The sequence below is a fragment of the Pan troglodytes genome, chromosome 6 (genome assembly GCF_028858775.2).
Source record: "Pan troglodytes isolate AG18354 chromosome 6, NHGRI_mPanTro3-v2.0_pri, whole genome shotgun sequence".
In the NCBI taxonomy this organism is placed as follows: Eukaryota; Metazoa; Chordata; class Mammalia; order Primates; family Hominidae; genus Pan; species Pan troglodytes.
This window is the reverse complement of record NC_072404.2, coordinates 13,664,640-13,692,557: the sequence shown is the minus strand read 5'-3', so window position 1 is coordinate 13,692,557 and position 27,918 is coordinate 13,664,640. Positions and strand designations below refer to the sequence as shown.

General features: G+C 38.3%; 1 protein-coding gene across 10 annotated transcripts in view; it reads right to left on the bottom strand.

Moving 5' to 3' along the window:
- Nucleotides 1-27,918, bottom strand: part of UMAD1 (UBAP1-MVB12-associated (UMA) domain containing 1) — a 238,278-nt gene that overhangs the window by 57,932 nt on the left and 152,428 nt on the right. For 6 of the 10 annotated variants that reach the window (XM_024357571.3, XM_063813760.1, XM_063813763.1 and 3 more), the window contains one exon: nt 19,890-19,963. The exons of 1 other annotated variant lie outside the window; for it this stretch is intronic. In XM_024357571.3, coding sequence (XP_024213339.2) covers nt 19,890-19,963 — 74 coding nt within the window. Of the gene's footprint in view, nt 1-19,889; nt 19,964-22,034; nt 22,056-22,694; nt 22,716-25,479; nt 25,651-27,918 lie in introns of those variants that run through there. 3 more of the 10 variants (NM_001348403.1, XM_063813762.1, XM_063813765.1) reach the window with 3 other exon arrangements.

The window sequence follows — 27,918 nt, the reverse complement described above, 5'->3', positions numbered from 1 at the left end:
TAACTAGTACTTAACATATTAAACTACTGTTTTCCTGGTTACTTTTCAGATTCTGCAACAAACTTCAGGAGTTTCAGTTTTTCTCTGAGGATCTAATTATCAGCCAAATCACCCAACATTCAGTGAAATATTCACATCTTTACTATTTGCTAAATATTTGAATAAAATAATATTTCAAAGTAATAAACTATGCAATTCCTAAATCCAAACTGGCTTATGACTAATTGGTAGGAATTGTAGATTTTCCTCATGAGAAGAGTTTGAAAAAAAATCAAGAAAAGAGTAACTAAAAGCAAATGAGTACCAAAATACACTAAATTCCAGGCTAACAAGCTCTTTGGCCCTTATGAAACTACAAAAGACAGCTTAAAGTCTCGCATGCTAAACTGAGACCTGACAGGCCATTTTGAGGAGCTGAAGCATAGATGGTCATTAGCAAAACATAAGTGACAGAGAGGTGCCAGTATTCAATCCTCAAATCTGAATATTCAAAATTTAAAAGACATAATATTCTAAAATAAATGTTACTTTTGGTTTCTCATTTATTGTTAGAAAATTTTAATTTCAACTTGAATTGTGAACTGACTGATACTGCCAGGCAATGCATGTAGAAACCAAAAAGTCAGTGGACTTATAGATGCTATAATCAATACCTAAAAAGATCTTGAGATACAAGCTGAGTATTCATCTTAATCACTTCTAATGAGATTAGGTAATTAAGTTAAATACGTCAGAAAATGAAACATTCTCATATTACTATGCTTTAGTCTATAATTTATCTATAATTTAATCAATAATTCTCATAATATATCTTCCTCAGATCTCATACTCTCCTGTATCACCATCTTTCTGTATTAGTAACTCCTTAACCCTTAACTGAATTGAGGAAAAGCAGTGGTTAAAACTGATTCATTTGGTTAATTAATGTTTAGCCCTGTGACGCCCTAAAATTTGCCTGAGTGACAATTACCTCTAAAAGACATAGTTACAGCCTTCAACCCCAAAGTCAGTCATGGTCAATTGTTTTGCTTGATCTTGACATGATGAGTCTTAGAACTATAACACAATTTTTTTAACCACAAATCTTTGGCAGAGTAATAACCCATACATTTTCAGATACGGAGAACAGAGTTTAACAGAGCCTCATCCAAAATAGGTGTATAAGAAATATTTGGTGAAATAAATGGGATGGTCTGCTATTTCAACAGTGTACCTGGATGAGAAGTTAGAGAACTGTATTAATAATTTATTAACCAAACCGAACAGGTTTTAGTTAGGCAACGATAAAAATGCAAATGCAAAGTTACTCATCAGATATTTTGGTGACAAAATCACCTTTTTCAGAATGTGAACCCATTTTTCTTTCAGAGCAAAACTAAAACTATTTTTGTTGAAAGCACGAAACACTGGTTTTGGTTCTCCATGTCAACAGGCGTGGAAAAAACAAGTAATATACACGTAGCTTTATCCAACTCAAAATGGCCCTCCTCTTTCAGATCTGATTCAGTGGCCCTTTTGTGTATGTGTGATTTCTGCAGGCTCCCAGCGTGTGTATAGCATAGCATACCTAAAGAGACCCTGCAGAAATCACACTTATGCAGCTCTCAAGAATCTTATATTCTTCTAGTAATTACCTACAACTTACCAGATATAGCATAATATAAACAACTGCTGAATGTTATTTGATACATCAAAAATGGGGGCTTAAAATTTTGAGAAGTGGTAATATATTCATGGTTTGAAGAAAATCTTCAGATGCTTGTCATTTACTTATTTTGTCAAATTCCTAATTTTTGTGCAAGAAGGTCCTGTACTATGGGGTAAAAATCACACACAAATTTACCCTTAGGAATCACTGCTTAAAAATAAGAGGAGAGGGCCGGGCAAGGTGGTTCATGCCTGTAATCCCAGCACTTTGGGAGGCTGAGGTGGGTGGATCACCTGGGGTCAGGAGTTCAAGACCAGCCTAGCCAACATGGTGAAAACCCGTCTCTACTAAAAATACAAAAATTAGCTGGGTGTTGTGGCATGCACCTGTAATCCCAGCTACTTGGGAGGCTGAGGCAGGAGAATCGCTTGGACCTGGGAGGTGGAGGCTGCAGTGAGCAGAGACTGTGCTATGGCATTCTAGCCTGGGCAACAGAGCAAGACTCCGTCTCAAAAAAACAGAGGAAAAACCATGGGCAACATAGCAAAACCCTGTCTCTACAAAAAATACAAAAATTAGCATGTTTTCTTTATCCAGCCTTTCATTGATGGGCATGAAGGTTGATTCCATGTCTTTGCTATTGTGAATAGTGCTACAATGAACATAAGTGTGCATGTGTCTTTATAATAGAATGATTTATATTCCTTTGGGTATATACAGTAAAGGTATTGCTGGGTCAAATGGTATTTCTGTCTTTAGGTCTTTGAGGAATCACCATTGTCTTTCACAATGGTTGAACTAATTTACACTCCCACCAACAGTATATAAGCATTCTCTTTTCTCCTCAACCTTGCCAGCATCTGTTATTTTTTGACTTTTTATTAATAGCCATTCTGACTGATGTGAGACGGTATCTCATTGTGGTTTTGATTTGCATTTCACTGATGATCAGTGATGTTGAGCTTTTTTTCATATGATTGTTGGACAGGTGTATGTCTTTTGCAAAGTGTCTGTTCACGTGGTACACATAAACCATGGAATACTATGTAACCATAAAAAAGAACAAGACCATATCCTTTGCAGGGACATGGATGGACCTGGAGGCCTTTATCCTTAGCAAACTAATGCAGGAACAGAAAACCAAGTACAGCATGTACTCACTTATAAGAGGGTGTTAAAATGATGAGAACACAGACACATAGAGGGGAACAACTAGGTCTTATCAGAGGGTGGAAGGTGGGAGGAGGGAGAGAAGCAGAAAAAATAACTAAGTACTACTAGGCTTAATACTTGGGTGAAATAATCTGTATGGCAAACCCCCATGACACATGTTTACCTATGTAACAAACCTGCACATCCTGTGCATGTATCTCTGAACCTGAAAGTTTAAAAAAAAAATTAGCTGAGCCTGGTGTCACATGCCTATAGTCCCAGTGACTCGAGTGGCTGAGGTGAGAAGATCACACGAGCCCAGAAGGTGCAGGTTGCAGTAAGCTGACATCATGCCACTGCACTCCAGCCCAGGTGACAGAGTGAGACCTTGTCTCAAAGAAAAGGGGGTGGGGGGAACATATTGAAACATCTAAAAAGTAAAAAGTACCATTGAAAATGTGTCTTTAGTCAGGAATGGATACAAAAACGGATGAGATACAGAAAAGAAAATCCAAAATACAACCAAGTTTTGAGGAAAGTCATAATACATAACAAATAAAAAATCAATGTGGCAGGTTAAATTGGACAAGAGAGGCAAGAGTCACTTTAAGATTTGAGAATTAGAATCATCATTCAGCTGGTATCATGGGAATTATTAAACATAACCTGAAAAACTAACAGAAACTGTTAAGAACCTGGTGAGAATAATTCACTTCGGAGAGATGAAGTAATGTTTCAAATACATTCCCATTACTCTAGCACCGAAAGGTAAGGAGGTTATCCAAAGTTACAGCTTTTCATGGTTAAGAGTAATACTTAGATAACAAGTTCTTCTGTCTTTTGTCTTGTCTGACTGTTCCTGCACACATCAAACATTAAATATTTATTGAGTGGCTGATGCATGCCACGCACAGGGAACAATGATGAGTCAACCCGAATCCCCACTTCATGGCAGTCCTGGTCGCATGTACAAGGTGTTAAGGGACCAGAGGGGAGACTAAATGGCATTGAAGATGAAAGATATTTGAGCAGAGGTTTGAAGGATGAACAGGAATTTGCTCAGTGAACACAAGACGTATGGGATAAAGTTCTTCAGAGAAGTGACAGAAATTGCACAAACTTCAAGAGAAAGGAATATACTCAAGAAATGGTAAGAAACTCTGTGTGGTGACACAGAACAGACCTGAATGTTTACACAGAGGAGCAGGACCAGACCACGAAGGACCACATATGCACGGTAGACACAAATTACTGGATTTTATCCTACAGGCAGCTGAAGAGCCTCTGATGCCATCAAGTAAGGCAACTACATGGTCAGATTTGTGGGTGAATGGATTGAATGAAGGTAGGACTGGGCATTAAGGGCTATTACAAAAACTCTTTGTAATAATCCATGTGAAAGATAAGGCCAGAACCATTGTAGTCGCAGTGGGGAGGTAGAGGAAAGGACAGATAAGCAAGGTAGCCAGAGGAGGTAGAAATAAAGTGATTGGTGATCAATTCGGTTGAGAATGAAAGAGGAAGAAGTCAAAGACAATTCCCAGGCTTCTGACTTGAGAAGATACACCTCCATGCCAAGTCATTCTATCAGCTTTCCCTTTGGACTTTGGTTCACTCAGATTGGTTACTGCTGCTTTGCTACATTCTCTTTGTCCCAAAGAATGTCCTTGAATGCTACCGACACTGGTGGCATATATCCCAAGGCAGTCATTCCCACCTCTGAGTGGCGGTGATAAGAGAGAAGCACTTCTTCCTCTCCCGGCCTCATCTCTACAGCCTTTAGCAACTAACAGCAGCAATCTTTTACAGAACACTCAGTTTAGTTCTGCACACAAATCATTGAAGTCAATATATAGTTATTGTGGACCTCACAGGAGAAGGCACTACAGAAAAGAGAAGCAAAGTGAAACAGCAGGTTTCTGCAGCGTTATTTATATAGTGGAGACAGGAAAACAACACGATGCAAAGCATAGGTTTTGTGGTTAGTCAGGCGCAAGTCTCAATTCCGGTTCCATTAATGTTACTGTTTTTTTGTGACCTTGGGAAATGGGTATTGTTGAGCCTTGGTTTCCTCCTCTATAAGATATATAGATAATATTGCCTACCTCGTCTGTAAAAATTAATGAGTTAATACATGTAAAGGTCCTACCAGCATTGTGCTTAGCTTATCCAAGATTTTTTGTTTAATTAATGTCCTTCTTTATTTCTTGTCCCACTATGACTACTCAAAGACTTCGTGCCCCCAAATAGAATCCAGGCATCACTAATGAATGCTTCTCTCTATTTGTCCTCCCCCCGCTCCACTGATATCTATTGTTGGACAAATGAACCTTCTAAAAGCAAAATAGGTTGATACCTATGTCAGAGACCTCTTATAGTCTACCCAATATTCATCCTTCCTTTCATCTTTAATAGAATCCTGATTTTGCTGGGGGTAGTAGCAAAGTACCAAGCTAAAGTAGGCTCCTTCCCAGGCTCCCGTGCCACTAGGGGTGGCCATATGTTACAATATGGCCAGTAAAACTGTTAGAGATTTTTTGAAAAGTTTCTGGACACAGATAGTTTTATTTTCCCTTTGCTGTCTTCCTCCTTCCTGCTTCCTGGAAAGTAGATACGATGGCTGGAGCTGCAACAGCTAACTTGCAACTATGAGGAACTATAGGACTTTGGTCTTAACATTCCTGAGCTCCTGAATCAATACTTTAACTACCTTCTATGAGACTTCTTGTCACATGAGAAAAATTAAGCCCCAAATTAAACCCCTGCCTTTTACTGTAAGTCTCAATTGAGCATAATTCCTAAATGATTTAATCAATTCTACTCTACTCTGGCATGATTTTTAAGGCATTAACCATAATTTCCTTCCAATCTAAAAAGAAACTAATACTTACTGAGTATCTAGTATACATCAGATACTGTGTATATAGACATACAAATAAATATTACATATTGACTCACCAAATTCTTATAGTAACCCTGTACAATAAGTGGTAAAGCCAAGATCTGAGCTACAAGTCTGTCTGATACAGTTCGCATTCTTACAGCTATCCACACTACAGCAAGGGTTATGAAAATCTGCTACTGTGAGGAACCATCACTCCCGTGACAATCTTTCTCTCTAAGTTAGAAAGGCACTTGTCCTACATCCTCTATACTGATATCAAAAATCCAACTGGTAAGCCATCTAAAAAGCATATCTAGGATTGAAAGTGTATACAGAAGGGAGACCATGAAGTGGCTGATGTGACAAGTAGTGAGAGTTGCAAGATGCCTGCGGTACACCCTGCCCGAAAGCAGCTTGGCAAGGTTGATGACCTGGAAAGGAGGCTCCTTTCACCTGCATCTTCAAATCAATAAGGACCCTGAAGAAATCACATTGCACTGGAGGTAAGTGTGTAGCTGACTGCCATACTCCACCTGAGGCATGGGAGAGACAGGTTAAGGAAGGTACTCAATGTCACACACGTTCTCGCAGTCAAACCCCTATGTATGATTTTATCAGAGATTTGAAAGAGGAGCAAAAGATGATTAAAATTAGAGGTTATGTATACCACTTACAACCTATTAAAATAAAAAGTACACTCTAAATATAAATATATTTTGTAGAAGTATTACATAAATATACTTACATATAGGAATATATTTTAACCCTTTCCTCTACAAAATGAATCTGAGGCAACTAACAAGACTCACAATAAATTTAAAAATTACGTCCAGGAAAAATATAGAACAGGAGCATCAGGTGAGAGGAAAATAAAGAATGCAGATGCATATCTCATAAGGTCTTAAATAGTTACTAAAACTGAACTGTAAATTTAGGTCTGAGCCTCCCCCTAGCCAATGGAAAATGGAAAAAGTTAGGCACAAAATTTACAATGGCCATGAGAAAAAGAGACTATTACCACCTCAGGAAAAACAAAATATTTTGTTAGTATAAAAGCAATATGACAGTGGCTCATGCCTGTAATCCCAGCACTTCAGGAGGCTGAGGCAAGCAGATCACAAAGTCAAGAGATCAAGACCATCCTGGCCGACATGGTGAAACCCCATCTCTACTAAAAATACAAAAAAATTAGCTGGGCGTGGTGTTGGGTGCCTGTAGTCCCAGCTACTTGGGAGGCTGAAGCAGGAGAATCGCTTGAACCTGGGAGGCAGAAGTTGCAGTGAGCCGAGATCACGCCACTGCGCTCCAGCCTGGCAACAGAGCGAGACTCCGTCTCAAAAAAAATAAAAAATAAAAAAGCAATATGAAATTAGAATACCTAAGTAGGACTTCACATGGGAAACTATCTAATGTAGTTGACAATGCCTTAGTAACACCTCCATAATAAATATCACAGTAAATTCCACACAGCAGTTTCTCACCAAGTTATTCAATCAAACTGAACAACAGTACAAGGAAGGCAATCTGTGCAGGACTAAGGCAATGAGGTAGAAATATACAGCTCTCCGATGGGTTGGTTTGAGCTAGTCATAAATGCCAGAATATCTTGATGAACAAATAAACAGCATGTTCTTCAAACTATTTTCCAAGAGAAACCATCTTAAAAAGTAGGGTTATACAACCATTTACCAGCTTTTCAGCTAAAAAGTTGTGAGAAAGTTTTCATATGCTTTTTTTTAATGTAAATGGTACTTCAGTACACTATCACTGTGCTCTTATGTGCAGCATACACCAATCTTTTCTCCCTCTGCAAGTGGCATAAAAAGGCAGAAAAAGGGGCTGGGCGCGGTCACTCATGCCTGTAATCCCAGCCCTTTGGGAGGCCGAGGCAGGCGGATCATGAGGTCAGGAGTTCGAGACCAGCCTGGCCAATATGGTGAAACCCTGTCTCTACTAAAAAATACAAAAATTAGCTAGGCGTGGTGTCGCGTGCCTGTAGTCCCAGCTACTTGGGAGGTTGAGGCAGGAGAATCGCCTGAACTCAGGAGGTGGAGGTTGCAGTGAGCCAAGGTTGTCCAGCCTGGGTGACAGAGCGAGACTCTGTCTCAAAAAATAAAAAAAGGCAGAAAAAAAACGTGGATTGCTATTACTTTAAAAACAATTATAGCTTTTAGCTTTTATATTAGGAGGTTCTAATACATATATCTATTACATGACTAGTATCAGAGAAAATGTATAAATTCACACCCATAATAATTTCTTAATTAATTTAAAAGGTGATGTGTGAAAGGTACTTTCCAAAGAGTGTAACATACCCAAAGTAGTTATCACACGCCCTTATACAGATGAAAATTAATCTCAGTTCTTGAATAGGGTAGAAAGAACACAGATGTTCATTAAAAACAAAGAAATCTGGGCTGGGCGCAGTGGCTCACGCCTGTAATCCCAGCACTTTGGGAGGCCGAGGCGGGCGGATCACGAGGTCAGGAGATCAAGACCACGGTGAAACCCCGTCTCTACTAAAAATACAAAAAAAATTAGCCGGGCGCGGTGGCGGGCGCCTGTAGTCCCAGCTACTCGGGAGGCTGAGGCAGGAGAATGGTGTGAACCCAGAAGGCGGAGCTTGCAGTTAGCAGAGATCGCTCCACTGCACTCCAGCCTGGGCGACAGAGCGAGACTCCGTCTAAAAACAACAACAACAACAACAACAAACAAAGAAACCTGGCACATAGTGAGGAATGGGGCTGGCTACGCCTGGAGAAAAATGTAAAATCTACGTAAATTTTACTAAGCTAAAGTATAATTTTTTTTCTATGTATTCATGCTGGTGCACTCATGTAGGCATGTTCATAAGAAGACTCCTCAGTAGGTACAAAGTGGAATATTCAGATAATGTCAGTTAGACCAGGTACATACCTACATGTTACTTTTCCACTGCCTGAAGATTCAGATGAAATTTATCCTTCAAGAAGGAGTCTCTAGTGGTGGGAAGACATCATAAAAATGGCTGCACTTAAACTCTCTATATAGTCTCAAGAAGTTATAATGGTAATATAAACCAAACGAGGACAAAATAAGGACCATTTGCTACTAATTAAAAAACAGAATTTGAAAAAAAAAAAAAAAAAAGATGGCTGTGTGAAATAAGGAACAGTTGTTCTCCCAACATGGACCTCTCACCCTGCTGATTTTGTGGTTTTTAAAGCTATTAAAGTAGAAACTGGAAACAATGACAACAAGGTGACTACCAAAGTATAAACAGAATATTATATATCATTTTTTAAATAATAATATCTCAACTGAAGACAGAAAACTAGATTTGGTAAACAAAAAGCTAGTATTTCCACATTTTGATTCCTCCTTCTAAATATATATAATTAACACATGTGTATCTCCACAAACTGCAGTAACAATGTTCCAGTTCTTAGATTCTAATTGCAATCAATTGTGATCAATCAACAGATGTGTTGGGCACTTAAAGTTACATAACTTTAACAAACAAAGATTGCTAAAGTTAAATAAATATCATTGTGGTCATTTTAAGCTACCTAACTTCATCCAGCAGAGCTACAAAAGCAGCAGGTTAGCGGGTTTCTGGCAGGGAATAATTGGTGCTGAGCAACAGACTGTGTACATGAGCAGAAACATTGCATAAAACTCACATTACTGGCTTACCCACACCATATGTGCAGTTTGGATGGGAACAGGGTTGCTCTCATACACCTCACATGGTTTGGACTCACTGGCTAGGGTGAATAAACATTATGTTTCAGTGTACTAGTTAACCCCAATGCAAGCCAGAGGAAAGCACCAGAATTATGACCTTTCAATTATAATTTTTCCAGCAAAGGTGAAGTTAGGATACAGATGTTGCGGTAACAAAAATGTACAAATTTGAAGTTACGAAAAAGACCTTCACAAACTTTGAGAAGCAGTCTGTAAGTTTATCTTGGCAGTGTTCTGGGTAAACAAGCTGTGCTAATCTTACTGTAAAATAAGTCAAGATTACCTATAGACTAAAAGAAATAACCACGTGAGTATTTTTAATTGTTCTCTACCAGTGACCAAATTTATCATTTCCCAAGACAAACGCTCTTAGGAAGAGCAAGAATCTTTGAAGTAATTTTTGCAGTCTGACAATTTACCTGCAAGGACCATTGAATTTTCCCCACCCAACTGGCCATAAAGCTTGATTAATCAATGCCTAAAATCTCTTCATTAAGCAGCAGATTCCCATCTCCCTTTCTCCCCTATCAAAGCATTATTTTAAAGGTTGGCATTTTGTGGCAAAACCCCAATTCGCTTTCCAAAGAGGTAAACAGCCATGACTTCTGGGCAGGGAGGGCGCTCAAACATTGCATCTAATTCATTGACTTCATGGACTCAGAATTGAAGTTGAAGAAATCTCAGCAACATATCCTAGATCATACTTAGTGAGCTAAGGAGTCCAACAAAAGTGCGCTTTCTATTTTGTTATATGACCCAGCAATTCAGATGAAAATAAAGGTTGGAGAAATGCATTCTACAAAATCTTCTTACCAAAAGGTATGCTGCATAAGAGGATAAACACGTCAAAGAATTAAATTTATCTGTTCAAATGACACAGTGCAATAATCTAACTATGCTTCATATCCCAAAGAAATCAGAAATTAGAAAGGGTTTTATATTAGGAAAAACAAAGAATGAACAAAAATCCTGGCAATTCTTTGATAAAATTATGTTCTCATCAGCTAATTATCATAAAGCTAGAAATTCATATCTTTAAATTAGGAGTCTCAGCATCATAGATAAAAAGAAAGAAGTGAGATGTTTAGACAAATATGTGTCCAAGCCAGTAACCCATACACTTTTGCGGGGGAAAATATGCCTTTATAAGTGATTCAATGACATTGACAGGTTGATTAATGAGAAAAGTTTGGGCCATGTGATTTCCAAAGAGATAGGAAGAATAACCTCCCAAATCACCTCACCCTTCTCCCTGCTGGAAAGGTCCCTGGGTGTCAGGGGACAGATGTTTTGACAAATTGTGGTCAGATGTGGTACTCTGTGATCAACTAATTAAGAGACCTTAAGCCTAAATGAGTCAAGGGAGCAAAGTGCCAACATATCTCCTTCATGATCATTCTCAACAGACCGACTGTTTCACTGTTTTACTATCACACAAAATAGTTCTTCTATTAAGCAAAAACTTTCTTGAGTGAATACGTTGTTTCCTCATCACCAACATTACTATCATTTAAAATATAAGATACATTCATTATAGACAAATTGGAAGATCAGAACACTGGAAAGAATGATTTAACCTATGTAGCTATCATCCCAAATGCAACTACTCTTAATGTTTTTATGTATTACATCATCTTTTTCTGCATAGTTTTTATATAGTAGCAATCATACTGTATATACAATTTTGTATATTGTATTTTTAACTAAAATTATAAAATTAAGTACTATATCTGTATATTTTATTGAAAACTCATCATCAGTGTCATTTATAAAAACTGAAAAATATTGCACTGACTGAATATGCCATCTTTTTTAGCATAAAACTTGTGGATTTAAAAGACTATTTTCTTAGAACAGAATCCTAAAAGTGGAATTACTGTCAAAGTATATTAACATCTTTACGGCTCTTAATACCTATTGCCAAAATGCTCTCCAAGAATAGTTGTACCGATTTAAACTGCCTTCAGTAGCAATATCCATTATATTTGTATTTGGACTATGAATATCTTGGGTGAGTAAAGAGTTTCATAATCATCTTTGTAACCCCCCGACGCTTTAAATTAATATACTTCTTATATACCATTTTGTACTAAAAAATTCTGAAAACTGAAATCCTGGCATCCACTAGAAGAACTGTTGCTATATTTGAAATTGTTCTTGAAAATCTCCCCCTCCAGTCTCCTTTTTTCTATACTTTGAGTCCCCAATTCCTTTCTACACAAAACCCAGTTTTTAATGCAGTAATCTTATTCCATTCTTTGAGGAGTAGTAACCAAAGTCTGTATCACATGGGATTCACAAATCTCAAGGATATTTTCATTCATTTCAATAACTATCTGAAATAAAAGCAACAAGGAAACGCGTCCCTACAGAATCTGAAGGCTCCTATAGCTCTATGAAAGACATAATAGATGTATGAAAACACATCAGAAGAAGAGTGAACATGTTTTATTAAAATGTGCATCTCATACTTTTTTCAGAAAATCAAATTTTAGGCTGAGGGAAGGGAGTGGGTAGGGAAAGGGAAGATGCTGATCAAAAGGGACAAAGTCTCAGTAAGACAGGAAGAATAAGCTTTAGTAATCTCATGCACAGAATGGTGACTTTAATAAATAACAATACACTGTATACTCAAAATTGCTAAAAGAGATTTTAAATGTTTTTACCACGAAAAAAGATAAGCACGTAAGGGGATAGATTTGTTAATTAGCCTGATTTAATCATTTCACATTGTAAGCATGTGTCAAAACATCACACCGTACCCCATAAATACATGCAATTATTACTTGTCCATTAAAAATAAAAGTTTTTAAAAAGAAATGAACAAAAGAATCAACTTTTCCCTAAATTACTGAACTATGAATTCTATAATGCAGCTTCATATACAATGCAGCTTCCATACCTAGCTCAAAAGAACTCAAGCTTTTGTTTACAATTGTACAATATTCCAAAGTGACCGCTGTATACTAAATTGAGAAGTGTGTTTGAAATTACCTGAATAAACAAAGTCCCTTAAATCCTTCCTTTACCTACTAGAAATATCATGCCCCTAACAATTTTAGCAAAACAGTTTTTATTGTTATTGCTACTACCTTAATTACTATTTCTGCTACTCTACTAAATTTGCTAGTACAAATTGGCCATAAGATTGTTTTACCTCTTCATTAAGAAATTTATATTAAATATGCAATAAGTTACTTTGGTAACAGAAGTTGGGGGAAGATGTTAGTGCCAGTTTCTTAATATAAATAATTTTTGTGTCTTCTGTCAGTATAACCACAGGAGTAGCTCAATACCACCAGCTGATAATAATCTTTATAAATCCTACTTTGCAGCTCTACCATCTGTTAGTTATTATTTTATATGTGTCTCCATATGCATATGTGAATTCGTTATCACTCAAGACAAATACACAAATGGAATTATGGTTTTGTGGGGAGCATTTTATTGGCTTGTTTTTGTATTTTATTATCTTTAAGCCACTAAGTAAATAAAAATAAGTAAATAAAAATATCCCTCAGTCTTTGAGATCAAAAATAAGTTCAAATTTTTAAAAAACTGCAGTTACAAATACAAGAAATTTAAGTTCAACCAACACTTAAAATAAACAACCTAAAAATATCTGCTAAAACTAGATTAAAATTCAGCCACCAAAATTAGACATAGTTATATTAAAAACTAAAACTAACATTCTCGATTCCCAAAATACACCTTAAAGCCAAAAAGAACAGGTCCGCTGGTAAATTATTAGCTAATACGGTTCCAGTTTTCACAATATAAAACACTTTCCAAGACTACAAATTTAAAAAGAATGACGACTTGCTTACATGTAATGTTTATTCTCTTAAGAGATGAGTCATAATGGCAAAAACTCAAAACTGGGCCCCTACAGGTTTATCTCCCTGAGCTGTAAGTTACAGGCTCCAAGACTAGTAGAACACAGTAAAAGTAGATGCAACATCATTACAACTCATTATCAAAATTTACCCAGAAGGGCAAGAAGGAAAAAAGAAGAATGAAAAGGATGTGTCTAATCCTTTAATTGGATAATTAGTTTGAATCGTAACTCTTCCCTCAAATATCAGAGTCTAATGACATTAATTTTAATAAGCCCAAACACGGATTTATACACATTCACTCTCTCCATACCAAAAACATGGTGAACTTTGTTAAAAGTTACAAATGACTCTTAAAACACAGAGTAATGCACAACTTAGTAAAAATCACATTTTGATGATTAGATAGTTCAGTGACGTGTCTCCTGAAGTTACCCTATTTTAGGTGATAATATCTTAGGATGATACATAGGAAACTATGATGTAGATGCAGTATTAATTAACTTATTATTGAGAGAAACCTGAAACTACCTAAACAGGGAGGTGAAGAAGAGACAAACACTACTTCAGGAAGTACTGAAAACTTTCGATTTTTCTGGAGTGAATGCTAAATTATCATCACTTTCATGAACTGCAAAGTCTCTCAAATTACTTAATACAAATATGCTGTTTTCCATAGACAATCATTCATGTAAATGCGCTAAAATATCCCATAATCTAACTCTGTAAAAACTGACCTATTTGATGCCCAAACCAGATCTTTTTTAAATTCTATTCCATCTAGATGTTAGAATTTCCATAATGTCGAGAGATGTACTTGAATGGAGAACACAGTTTTGAAATATACTTGGGCTATGAAGTGTAATGAAAAATATCACAGACACTTAACAAATATTTTAACTGTCATTAAAATTACAATGTAGCATAGGCCAGGCTACATTCATTTCATTTTTTAACCCCTTATTACCAGCCATTGAGATTCACGTGTGTAAAGCAATTTCACATTAGGATTTGCTTCTGTATTTCTAAAATGTTCTTAATGAAGAATTTCATTTCCCAGGAACTTCTTAATCATAAAAAATTAATCATATGAGTAGACAAAATTATTCGTAGTTTAAAGCTCATCTAATGCATGATGCCTTTTTTGACTCCCCCAGACAATATCCTTCTTCCATCGAAATCTCATAGCTACCTCTGTAGTTATGACGCGTAAGGAACTTATTTTATTTCACTTTACAGTACAGTGATTTGCTAAATTTTCCACAAATAGATGGAGAATTCCTGCATCAGTAAGTCAGAGTCACTGGGTCTTAGGTATCTTTGTATCCTCCCTACCACCATGTCTAACACAATCCCTTGAAACTAAGAGGCAATCTATATGTTTATCTGAACTTGCCAAAAGAAACCTCTTTCGGTATACTAAAAGCCACCTTCTCCAAAAGTTCTTAGAAAACTGAGCTATATTTTGGCAACTACAAATGTTATTTTTAAGCTTTATGGAACCCATGCTAATTTACTAATTATGTTCTCATTATAGAGAATATTTCAACATTGCTTAGTCATTAAAAATTAAAATAATTAGAATCTTCCCAGTTAGCAAATAGTTATGATTTCTTAATCAGATGTATATATATATTTAAAGCCAACTGAAGTTATTAAACTTTTCCCTGCTAATGTAGTAAGAGTGCCAAAAATAATGTAAATTAACAGATTTTTAAATGGATAACTCCAAAGAAATGCAAGAAAATTTTTTTATGGTGAGAAAAGATATAAGTGTCTGTTTATTATGTAAAGTAGAAAACAGAATTTAATAAAGATAAGTGGATTATTTATTTTTTCATTTATCAACCCAGAAATCATTGACAGGGCATTTATGTTACATCACATATGTCTAACAGTGTGATAGTTGCTGAGGTCATAAAGCTAATTAAGCTATAGCCCCTGCCTTTCAAGAACCTGCACTATAGTGAACTCATAAAAGACAATCTAAGCATTAAGAGGACATTGGGGTTGTCTCTGGCTGGCGGAGCAGAGAAAAGGGTTCACAAAGGAAGTGACATTAGAACAGGGTTCAAGGTTTCAGCTTCATTGTGCAGGTTTCAAGGGATTTTGGGGAGGGAAGTAAAAAAAAAAAAAAAAACCCTGCTGTTCTTTTTTAGAAAGAGATTTGGAGAAGAAACTGCTCATCTAATAATAGTCTAGTGAACAGATGAGGACCTAGTTGGTGTAGGAGAAACCACATTTGGAAGATATTTGATAGGCAGAAACATTAGGCCTTGGTTATAGATTTAATGAGGGAGTGAGAAGAAGGAGTCAAAATGACATTTAGGCCTTTAACCTGGCAGATGGACAAAGACATTAAATAAAATCTAGACGATCAGTTAGCAAGTACTTATTGGGTAACTTCTGTGTACCAGACACTATTCTAGACATACAAAGTCTGTTTTCATTCTAGTCAGGAGAAGCAGATAGCAAATGAATAATCCGACATAGTGATTAAGTGTAATGGAGAAAATAAGACAGAGTTATGTGACAGTGACTGGGGGAAGGACACATTAGCTGAGGTAGTCATGAAAAGTGACACTTGAATGATAAGGAGGAAGCCAAGTGAAGCTCTGGTTTAAAAAATGACTAGCAAATACAAAGCCTGAGATAGGAAAGGGCTTAACATCATCAAGAGACAGAACGGCAGGCAGCTGGTGGATGGGGATGGGGAGAAAAATGAGATTAGAGAGAGTATGGAGTTCCTTGTAGCCCACTGCAAGGAGCTTAGCATTTATTCTAGTTACAGTAGATAGTCAGAGCTTTTAAGCCAAGGAGTGATGTGATCTGACATATTTCTGTCTGCTATGTGGAGAATGGGCTGGAGGAGAAAGACTGGGGGCCTAGTAAGAGGGGTGGCGTAGACTGTTCTAACAGTGATGATGTTGAGCAGCAGTCACATTCCGGATATAGAGGGCAAGATGGCAGGACTTGCTGATAGACTGGATGTACAGTGTGAGGGAAAGACAGGAGCCAAGGGTACCTCAGGGGGTTTGGTTCTAAATCACTATATAGATATAGGGTGGTGATATTAAACAGGGATGATTAAACTTGGGCACAGAGAGGCTCCAGGGTGGTGGGGCCAGGTATCAATAGTTCTTCTATGGGTTAAGGAAAGGCTGAACTGTGTAGAAATTTGTAAGTGAAATGTTACATAGGCAGTTGGGTACAGAGTCTAGAACTCAGGGGAGAGGTCTAGGTAGAGACATATTTTAGGAGTCATCAACTTCTACACAGAATTTAAATCGAGGAGGCTGGATAAGACTCATTTTTGACTATATCTAGGTAGTATATGAAGGGTAGAGAGTGTTCAGCAGTGTTTTCACTTTTGTTTTGTTTTGTTTTATTTCTTGAGAAGGAGTTCTGCTCTGTTGCCCAGGCTGGAGTGCAGTGGTGTGATCTTGGCTCACTGCAACCCCCACCTCCCAGGTTCAAGCAATTCTCCTGCCTCAGCCTCCCAAGTAGCTGGGACTACAGGCGCAGGCCACCGTGCCCGGCTAACTTTTTGTATTTTTATTAGAGACAGGGTTTCACCATGTTAGCCAGAATGGTCTTGATCTCCTGACCTCATGATCTGGCTGCCTCAGCCTCCCAAAGTGTTGGGATTACAGGCGTGAGCCACCGCACCCGGCCTCATTTTTGTATTTTATTTTATTTTTGGAGATGGAGTCTCGCTCTCTTGCTCAGGCTAGGGTGCACTGGCACAATCTTGGTTCACTGCAACCTCCGCCTCCCAGGTTCAAGCAGTTCTCCTGCCTCAGCCTCCTGAGTAGCTGGGATTACAGGCGCACGGCGCCAAGCCCGGCTAATTTTTTGTATTTTAGTAGAGATGGGGTTTCATCATGTTGCCCAGGCTGGTCTTGAACTCCGGAGCTCAGGCAATCCACCCACCTTGACTTCCCAAAGTGCTGGGATTACAGGTGTGAGCCACCACGCCCAGTCTCATTTTTGTATTTTAAAGGGGAGGAATAGCAAATCCCATGTTAGATGCTTACTGTCAAGGTAAATTACTATTTGGCTTTTCTGTGGCAAAACATATACAGCCTCTAAAAGTATTTTATTGTTTTCCTCTTGCATTGCGATTTAATCCTGTGGTCTCATTTATAGTCTCCCACTCCACTTTTCTTTTTTTCTACATTAGTGAGCTCTCTGATAGCAAACACTGTCCTCTCATTGCCCAGCCGGTACTTGAATAGAAGGCACTTTTGAAACATCTGTTACTGCATGAGTACGTACATCCAGCCTTAATGATTAACAACTGACTATATTAATAGAGAGACTAGAAAGTAGCACAATAATGAGCTTGTTTGAAAGCTCTGTGGATTGTAATCTTAAAAGCATCTTTCCTTAACAATTAGTCTTGGAATTCTTTCTATCAATGAATCAACTTTGAAAAATAGTCAAGTTCTGCAGACATTTCCAATGAATCACATAACTAAGTGCTATGGTCTGAATGCTTTGTGTCCCTCCAAAATTCATATGTTGAAACCTAATCCCCAAGGCGACTGTATTAGGGGGTGGGAGGGGAGAGCCTGCATTAATGGGATTAGTGCCCTTATAAGGGGCTGAAGAGACTAGAGTTCTCCCTTTATCATGTGAGGACACAGCCAGAGTGCAAACCAAAAAAAAAAAACGGGCCCTCACCAGACACAAATCTGCCAGCACCTTGACCTTGGCCTTTCCAGCCTCCAGAACTAAAGAAATAAATTTCTGTTGTTCATAAGGTATCCAATTTATGGTATTTTGCTGTAGCAGCCCATATAAAAGAAGACACTAAGCAACTAAACTCAAGTAATTGTGGATGATTTTTGAACCATCCTGGTGGCTATCTCCCAAATCCCAAACATATCAACTTTTATTTCCTATCAGAGATGCTACTTATGGCCAGCACTCACTATATGTTTCTGCCGCCCAGGCTGGGAGCCTTGAATTCCTGGGCTCAAGCAATTCTCCCACCTCAGCCTTCTGAGTAGCTGGGACTACAGGCATGTGCCACCACACTCAGCTAATTTTTTAATTTTTTGTAGAGATGAGTCTCTCAATGTTGCCCAGGCCAGTCTCAAACTCCTAGCCTCAAGCAATCCTCTTTCCTTGGCCTCCCAAAGCACTGGGACCACAGGTATGTGCCACTACGCCCAGCCTCACCAAATGTTTGAATAAATGAAAGAGATCAAGTTGCTTCAACATATAAGATGGACATTTTTCTTTGTCCTTGTGTCCTACTTTCACCATTATATATTCAGCTCCATGCACAGTATCTTGAGTACGGTCAGTGTAATAAATACTTGTTGCATGCATAAGTGAAAGAATGAATGCACAGTTTCATGAGAAAGATGATTTTCTTCCTCCTCATGAATTTACTTCCTATATCACATCTTTAAATAAGATGTTTTAAATAAGATGATTTTTCCTTGATTGTAAAATATTTGTTCACGGTGAAAAATATAAATGTAAAAAATAAAAATATCTCTTAAAAGTATATTAGTCTCTACTTATTACTCATGATTGTATTGACTTATTCATTTAACAAATCTTTTCAACTACCTACTGTGGGCTAGGCATTAGGGAACCATGGTGAATCACACTGGCCAGGTCTCTGACCTCCCTCTAGTTGTATGCAGCAATACCCTCGTATGCTACAACTAGAATACAGGTAGAGGTGTGTCACTATGTAGAAAGTTTCAAATTTCAAGATAATCCTTCCACCCTAGTACTTAACATTCCCCTTAAGTCTTAAAGATGATTATTTTGGTGATTAAATAATGTTAGTATATTTCTATATAGTTTTCAAAAGTATCCTAACTACATTTTCATGTAAACCCTTAGAGAGCAAATAGTTTTCTCATGTGAAAAAGAATAAATACCCTAGTTTTTCTACAGAATACTTTCAAGGAGTGTACTTTGATGCTGGAACTAGTAAGGCAACGGAGTTTTGAATGGATTTTTTTTTTTTTTTTTTTTTTTTTTGAGACGGAGTCTCACTCTGTCGCCAGGCCGGAGTGCAGAGGCGCGATCTAGGCTCACCGCAACCTCCACCCCCTGGGTTCAAGCGAGTCTCCTGCCCTCAGCCTCCCAAGTAGCTGGGACGACAGGCACATGCCACCATGCCCAGCTAATTTTTATATTTTTAGTAGAGATGGGGTTTCACCATGGTGGCCAGGATGGTCTTGATCTCCTGACCTCGTGATCTACCCGCCTAGGCCTCCCAAAGTGCTGGGATTACAGGCATGAGCCACTGTGCCCGGCTGAATGGATTATTTTTAAGCCTTTCTCTACAAGTTAATGTACTGCTTATTTATTGAAATATGTTAGTACATAATCACTCAATTAAAAATAGTTTAAATGTTTTAACTTAAGGACTTGATTTCTGTTTTGTTTTGTTTTTAACAGAAAGTTTTCATTTCTAGCACTAAAAGAGTTTAGCACTTGGGAAGGCACTCCCTGTACTGCTATCCACTGACTTTCAGCAGACCACTTGTTTCCCTGTATTCAGGCACCTATGGCATAGCAAGAGCAGAAGTTACTATTTATCCTCAGAGGCATAAGTAATCATAGTGACTTGTTCAGTTTCACCGAAAAGGACTTACTCTGTTTCACTTACCTCCAAAGGTTGGTTGGCCTCTATGTCCGAAGTTTTGCCTCTTTCTGTCATTCTTTGCTCATCTGTTGTATCTCCTATGAAGTAAAATATATGTCTACTTTTAAAACTTGACCATATTACTGAGGCCAAACTACTTGCTATTTGTTTGAAGTATCTTTTGTTATTATATATTTCACATTATGGAAGAAACCACTATTTCCCTTGTTTCAAAGTAAACAAGCTAACTTTTTAAGAACAGTAATTATAAACAGGTCTCATATATCATTCATAAATACATATACACACAACCTAAATGTATCCTGTTTTATCTAGATTTACTCTGGAAAAATCAAATAAATTCATATTTTATAAATCAAGTCATATTTCAAATAAACTTGGAAAGCTTATGACTTAAGGCAAATTATGTTGAAATAAAAACTCTTTTATGATATGGATAACTGTCCTCCAAGTTAGTTTTTCATAAGGCTTACTCTTTGTAAGCGTTTGTGGATTTGCCTTGGAGTAGATGTGTATGTTTATATGTAATAATTAACCAGATGACAGATAATCCTTACAGCAGGAAAGAATAATGAACAAATGCATAAACTAGCCTTCACTTAATATTTTGATTCTTAAGGCTAGTGCCTGACTGAGTTACATTACTAAATGAAGTTGGTGAGTAGGCTGGCTTGAAGGACACAGGATAGACACAAACACACTTGGGTAAGTATAAGCAGAATTTCATAATTGGCCCATTTTAATTTATTAATTATCGCTAATGGTTTGTGATTAACACATGATAGAGACTACCTATTAGCCTACTTCTTTGAAGCATAATCAGATGCTAATTTAGCCATTTGTAAATTGCTTTTTCTATAAAATTGGGCAATCTTAGGAATGTCCACAGCAGGGAAGATTACCAAAGAAATGGATGACGGCTTAGCTGACACTAATGGTTAGAAATTTGTTAATGTAAGGAAAAGTCATGAGTCTTGACTGGAGATAAAGTATGAAAATCTTGTCTAAGCTTAATTTCTCCATATGCAACACAAAAGTTTAGTTTACTCATGGCTATAATCAAGGAAAAGTCTCATGAAAATTGTGAAGGATTTAATATAAGCCTGTTGATAAGAATGATACATTAGACTTTGGGGACTCAGGGGAAAGGGTGGGAGGGGGTGAGGGATAAAAGACTATACTTTGGGTATAGTGTACACTGCTCAGGTGATGGGTGCAGCAAAATCTCAGAAATCACCACTAAAGAACTTATTCATGTACCAAACACCATCTGTTCCCCCAAAACCTATTGCAATAAAAAAAAGTGATTAAAGTAATAAAAAATATTTATAAGCCTGCTAAATTATAAAATCATGAAACAAGAACTAAATTGGTAGCTGATATATTTAAGATAAATTAACCCACAAAATGTTTACAATGCATATTCTACCCTATTACTTTGTTCTCTGTTTTGTGCAACATTATTATTGTTGGGCAGGGCCCAGCACACAATAGGTGTTCAATAAACATTAGATGAATAAATTAGTGAACTTCTCTTTGTAGTTGATGGTAAAACTGTGACAAGGCCAGGCATGGTGGCTCACACCTGTAATCCCACCACTTTGGGAGGCCAAGGTGGGTGGATCACTTGAGGTCAGGAGATCGAGACCAGCCTGACCAACATGGTGAAACTCCGTCTCTACTAAAAACACAAAATTAGCTGGACATGGTGGCACATGCCTGTAATCCCAGCTACTCAGGAGGCTGAGGCAGGAGAATCGCTTGAACCCAGGAGGAGGAGGTTGCCGTGAGCCGAGAACGCGCCATTGCACTCCAGCCTGGGCAACAACAGCGAAACTCCATCTCAGATAAAAACAGTGACAAGATAGGACTTTATGATACATAATAAAAATTATATTTGAGCATACATGTTTGTAAAAACATATTTGTGAAGCAAAAGAAATCCCCTATGTCTGAAAGTGAGGGATAAGAGAACCTCCAATTTACACTGGAAAAACCAATGCATGAGGAGTTTGGTTTGCTTAGTTACAGGCATGAGACCACAGGAACCTGAGTGGACAAGGTGATACAAATGTCTGTACAACAAGGTCAACGTTGTGTTTAACAATGCACATGCACGATGTTTCTAAGAAAATACGTATAACTCACTATAAAAAGTCCTTTACTCGAAGAAATATTATTTATCTTTTAAAAAGATTACTATTCCATCCATCACACAAACACTGTATTTGGTTAAAATCATGCAGCACAAAGTCCTTCCTTCGCCATTTTCTGATTCCGAGGTGTGTATGTACACAAAACTTTTTCCCTGCTGCTTGAAAAACCAGAAAGGTTATCAGCCAGCGTTCTTAACTTCACACAACACATCTGCCTGGAAGCAATTGCAGAATCACTGTTTACTGAAATGCCATGTCTGGCGATGACTCAGATAGGACAATAAATGATTACAAGGAAAATTGCCATCTGCAAGATTGTTTCTCTGTAAACAAAGGCATAAAAATGAAAGCTGAATAAACAACAAACAGAAAAGAATGGGTCACAATGAAATATAATTTTTGAAGTTTTTTTTTCCACCCCTTGAAGAATTATTTTATCATGGTAAAAATTCAGTTATTTTCTATATTTTCTCTAATCCATATAAAAGTTAAATACTATAAAAATAAATAAGCAAAAATGGGTATGAGAAATATGAAATAAGGTACTTAAGTTTTCAAATATCAATTTACATCTTGATAGATAAAAAAATTTCATTTGCAACTCAGACATTTTAACAAAAACAAAAACACTGACAATTTCATAATACCTTACCTTTCATATAGGCTTTTAAAAAACATCAGATTTGATTACTGTTGCGCAAGCACAGTAAGATAACTCTGCCCACCCCAATTTACAGGAGAGTGAAACCTAAGGGGCAGAGGCACTCAGTGACCTGCCCAAGGTCTCCCACATAGAAAGCAGTCACAATGGGAGCAGAACCCAGTCTCTTGACATCTCTGGGGTCTCTGTGGTCTGGTGAACGGTTCCAATGCATGAGGGCCAAGGTGGGAGGAAACTAGACTCTGAGTTAGGGAACAGGGTGTGAAGAGAGGAGCCAAGGGCTCTGAAAGGGAGCTCTGAAGGCAGGATCTTGTGCCTTCTTGTCCTGCAGACAGTTTTCATTACTCCTTTTTGCTTCTATAGGCCCCATAGATTATCTGTTTTCTTCCCTTTTCAATGGTGACATCAAATACTTCTGACTGATGCAAGACTTTATTCTTCCTTCTGCTCCTTCAAAGCAAATACACAGTTCCCTTCATATTTTCCAGGAAGTTTTTAAGGCTGGAAACAATTTTACAAGACGTAAAAATTGTCCTTATAGTACAGCCATGCGATTTTCTTTGTTTCAAATGTAGTTTTTATTTAGAGTGAGTAAATGATAAAGGCTACATATACATACTAATGAAGCTCTTTCAGAATTTAAAGGACTGATGTGAAACTCATCTATATTTTAGACGAGGGGTTGGCAAATTTTTTTGGTAAAGGGTCAGATAGTAAACATTTTAGTCTTTGCAGGTCATAAGGTCTCTGTCACAACTTCACAACTCTACCATTGTAGTCACAAGCAGTCATAGAAAATATGCAACCTAATGTATGTGGCTGTGTTCCAATAAAATTTTGTTTACAAAAACAAGTGGCAGCCTGTAGTTTTCCAGTCTGTATTAGAGAAATATATGTCTTCCATCATTTCTGGGATAAAAAGTTGAATGATGGCCAGGCACGGTGGCTCACGCCTATAATCCCAGCACTTTGGGAGGCTGAGGCAGGTGGATCACTTGAGGTCTGGAATTCAAGACCAGCCTGGCCAACATGGTGAAATCATCTCTAACAAAAATACAAAAATTAGCTGGGGATGGTGGCATGTGCCTGTAACCCTAGCTACTGGGGAGGCTGAGGCAGGAGATTTGCTTGAACCTGGGAGGCAGAGGTTGCAGTGAGCCAAGATCACACCACTGCACTCCAGCCTGGGCAACGGAGTGAGACCTCGTCTCGAAAAAAAAAAATAATAATGTTGGATGATGTTTTAGCTATATAAGGATGTGAGAAAGGAATGGTCATTAGAGTATCATCATGATCCCATTCTACTGGGTGAGGATGGTTGAGGGGAGAAATAATGCTGAAGAGTGAGCACTATGTATAAAGGAAATTGGACAGGACAGAAATTTCCAGTGATGGGAGAAGAACCAAATACCTACTTAGGTCACCCAGAGGAGGCTTGTCTGAAGGGGTTGGTGGTAGGTGGGTGATGGGGCAGACACTTGGTTCCCACTCCTTATGTAACCATAATAGGTTCATTGTCCATGCATGTGGTAAGTCAATACACTGAGTGGTATGATTTGGATGTGTGTCCCCTCCAAAACTCATGTTGAAATGTAATCTCGAATGTTGCAGGTGGGCCTGCTGGGAGGTGTTTGGGTCATGGGGACAGATCCCTCATGAAGTACCCTCCCTGTGGTAATGAGTTCTCACTCTATTAGTCCATGTGAGAGGTGGTTGTTTAAGAGTCTGGCATTTCTCTTGCTTCCACTCTTGCCATGTGACATGCTGGTTTCCCTTCACCTTCTGCCATGATTGTAAGCTTCCTGGGGCCTTGACCAGAAGCAGTTGCCACCATCATGCTTCCTGCAGAGCCTGCAGAACGCTGAGGCAAAATAAACCTCTTTTCTTTATAAATTACCCTTCTCAGGTATTCCTTTATAGCAACATAAACAGACTAATACACTGAGACACTGGGCTGCAGCAGAAAAAGAACTTTAATCTTAGGGCCACCAAATGAGGAGACATGAAGAAACCTCAGATCTGTCCCCCAGAGGAGTTTGGGGGTAGGGTAATTTAAGGGTTTTGGAGTGGGCCAAAGTGTGGAGACCACTGATTGGTTGAAAATTGCGGGGTGAAGTCATGGGGCAGGGAGATGAAGAAACGGTATTCTCTTGCTGATTTGGTTCCTCTGTGGGGGTCTTTAAACTGGTTGGTGTTAGTTGTTCCACTAGAATCCAGGATCTGCTTAAGTAATTCGTCACCAAGAGCTTATGATTCTAGTGTCAGGGACACTATCTTGAACGAAAACCAGAATCCTATCTATAGGAACAATGGGGATACAAATGGTCAGTATCTGGTGTTACATAAATTTTGGTTACAAAGAAATGGGTCGGCCAGGCACGGTGGCTCACGCCTGTAATCCCAACACTTTGGGAGGCTGAAGCAGGCGGATCACCTGAGGTTGCGAGTTCGAAATCAGCCTGTCCAACATGGAGAAACTCCGTCTCTAATAAAAATGCAAAATTAGCCGGGTGCAGTAGGGCATGCCTGTAATCCCAGCTACTCGGGAGGCTGAAGCAGGAGAATCACTTGAACCTGGGAGGCGGAAGTTGTGGTGAGCCGAGATTATGCCATTGCACTCCAGCCTGGGCAACAAGAGCGAAACTCCATCTCAAAAAAAAAAAAAAAAAAAAGAAAGAAAGGAAAAAGAAATGGGTCAAAGTACAGCCAGAAGAATGCTTAATTATATCTATATATTTCTGTTCAGAATTCCTGTTAACGCTGTGAGGTCACTTGCCTTATGCTTCCTTCAACATGGAGGAAATTCCATTAACATTCACTCCAGGCCTCTCTCCACTCTCCTGTCCACTGGTTGTTGCATTTGGGAGGACTTGGCCACAAGTGGTTCTGTCCCCTTGTCAGAGGCCTTTGAACCAGTGACTCTCTCTTGAATAGGATCTGGATAAAATGAGGCTTAGACCTGCTGGGCCACATCCCCAGGAGGTTAGACATTCTTAGTCACAGGATGGGATATGAGGTCACAAGATAAACATCACAAACACCCTGCTGATAAATGAAGATGCAGTAAAGAAGGAAGCCAAAACCAAAATGGTGATGAAAGTGGCCTCTGGTCATCCTCAATGTTCATTATATGCCAATTATAATGTACTGGCCTGCTAAACAATACTCCCACCAACGTCATGACTGTTTACACAACATCCAGAAGTTACCCTATAAGGTCTAAAAGGAAGAGAAACCCTCAGTTCTGGGAAATCCCTGCCCCTTTCCTTAAAAACTCATGAATAACCCATCCTTGTTTAGCATATAATCAATAAATAACCATAAAAATAGCCAACCAGCAGCCCTCGCAGCTGCTCTGCCTATGGGGCAGCCATTCTTTTACTCCTTTACTTGCTTAATAAAGTTTCTTTCTTCACTGTGTGGACTCACCCCAAATTCTTTCTTGCAGGAGATCTAAGAACCCTCCCCAAGATCAGGATTCCTTTCCAGTAACTTCTCCTTCCCTCTCTCTTAAGAATCAAGGAACACAGGCAGCATGTTGCTGTCTGGTCTGATCCTCCACAGAAACATCCTCCCACTTGGGGAAAAGCCTGACCACCTCAGCATATTCTGTAACTGAGTGGAACTAGCTGACAAAAAAGCCAAGCTCTGTAAAATATTTGGAGAGGTTTATTCGGATCCAATGTGTGTGTCCGTGACCCAGGAAACAGTCTCAGGAGGTCCTGAGAAAGCGTGCCTGAGACGGTCAGGTTACAGTTTGGTTTTATACATTTTAGAGAGAAAGAAATTACAGGCAAAGACATAAGTCAATACATGTAAGGTATATATTGGTTCAGCCTAAAAAGTTGGGATATCTCAAAGTAGGGGTTCTTACAAGTCATAGTTGGATTCAAAGATTTTCTGATTGGCAGTTGGTTGAAGGAGTTCAGCTTTGTCTAAAGACTAGAAGTAAATGCTTGAGTTAAGAAAAAGGGCATTGTGGAAGCCAAGGTTCTTGTTAAGTAGATGACGCCTTCAGGTAACAGCCCTATAGAGAATATCCTAAGCGTCTCTCTTCAGACCTTAAAGGTGTCAGCCTTTCATTTCATCTCTCCTAGATCTGGGAAAGATCTAGAAAGGGAAGGAGATTCTCTACGGATGTAATCTCCCCCACAAAAGACAGCTTTGCAGGGCCATTTCAAAATATGTCAAGGAAATATATTCTAGGGTAAAATATTTTTATTTCCTTCAGGGTCTGCTATCTGTCATGAGGTCCTATACCAGTGTCAGGTTGGAATTTGGTATCTTACTGCTACAAAGAGTCTGTTTTGTCAGTCTTATAATCTCTCTTTTAACATTAATGCTAGTCAGTTGCTCCTAAACTCCAAAAGGGAGGGGGTATAACAAGATCTCCTGTCATAATTGGGAATTCAGTTTTTGAGGTCCAGAGGGGGTCCGTTCAGTCTGTTGTGGGGGTTTAGGATCTTACTTTTGGTTTACACACAAAATCTAATTCTGGGATTCAGATTAGGACGCCCTTTTGCTCCCTGTTATAAGCCACATTCTTCAACACCAGCTTTATAGGCAATAAAGATGAGCGTTTGGTCTCCATCTGTTCCTTTTTCCTCCCCTCAATTGGCCAGATCTCATCTGGGGAAGAGGGCTGTTATTATTGGCATGCCCTTGAGCCCAACAAGACTGGAAATGGGCTGTTGTGGATTGGGTTGGAGCCTGTCTGCATGCAAAGGGCTGTGAATACAGAAAACTGTTTTTCTTTTTCTTTTCTTTAATTAAAGATGATTTATCTAGAACTCTGTATCTGAGAATGCAATCTATGAAACACCGGTTCCAAGGTGTTCACATGGAAAAAAATATTTCTATGGTCAAAAATATGAGAAAAACCTTCAGAATGCAAGTTCTCTTCCAGTTGATTTCCTAATGCACTTTAGCATCTAAGAAATTCTGCAGTGATGAAACTTAAAAAAAATTTTTTTTCGAAGTGTATTTGACTGTGGAGCCATTTTATTCATCTGACACCTATTAAACATCTTGCAGAGCTTCATTAACACACCATGGGAAATGCTGATATAACATTTCTAAAGTTAAATTTGGTTATAAAATATATTCTTTTCATCTGACTCTTCGGAAGACTCTCTATATGGCCAAATTTATTTGCTTTTGGACATTCATTTTAGACAATGCTAACCCACACTTTTTTCCTTTCAGTGTTTTTTCG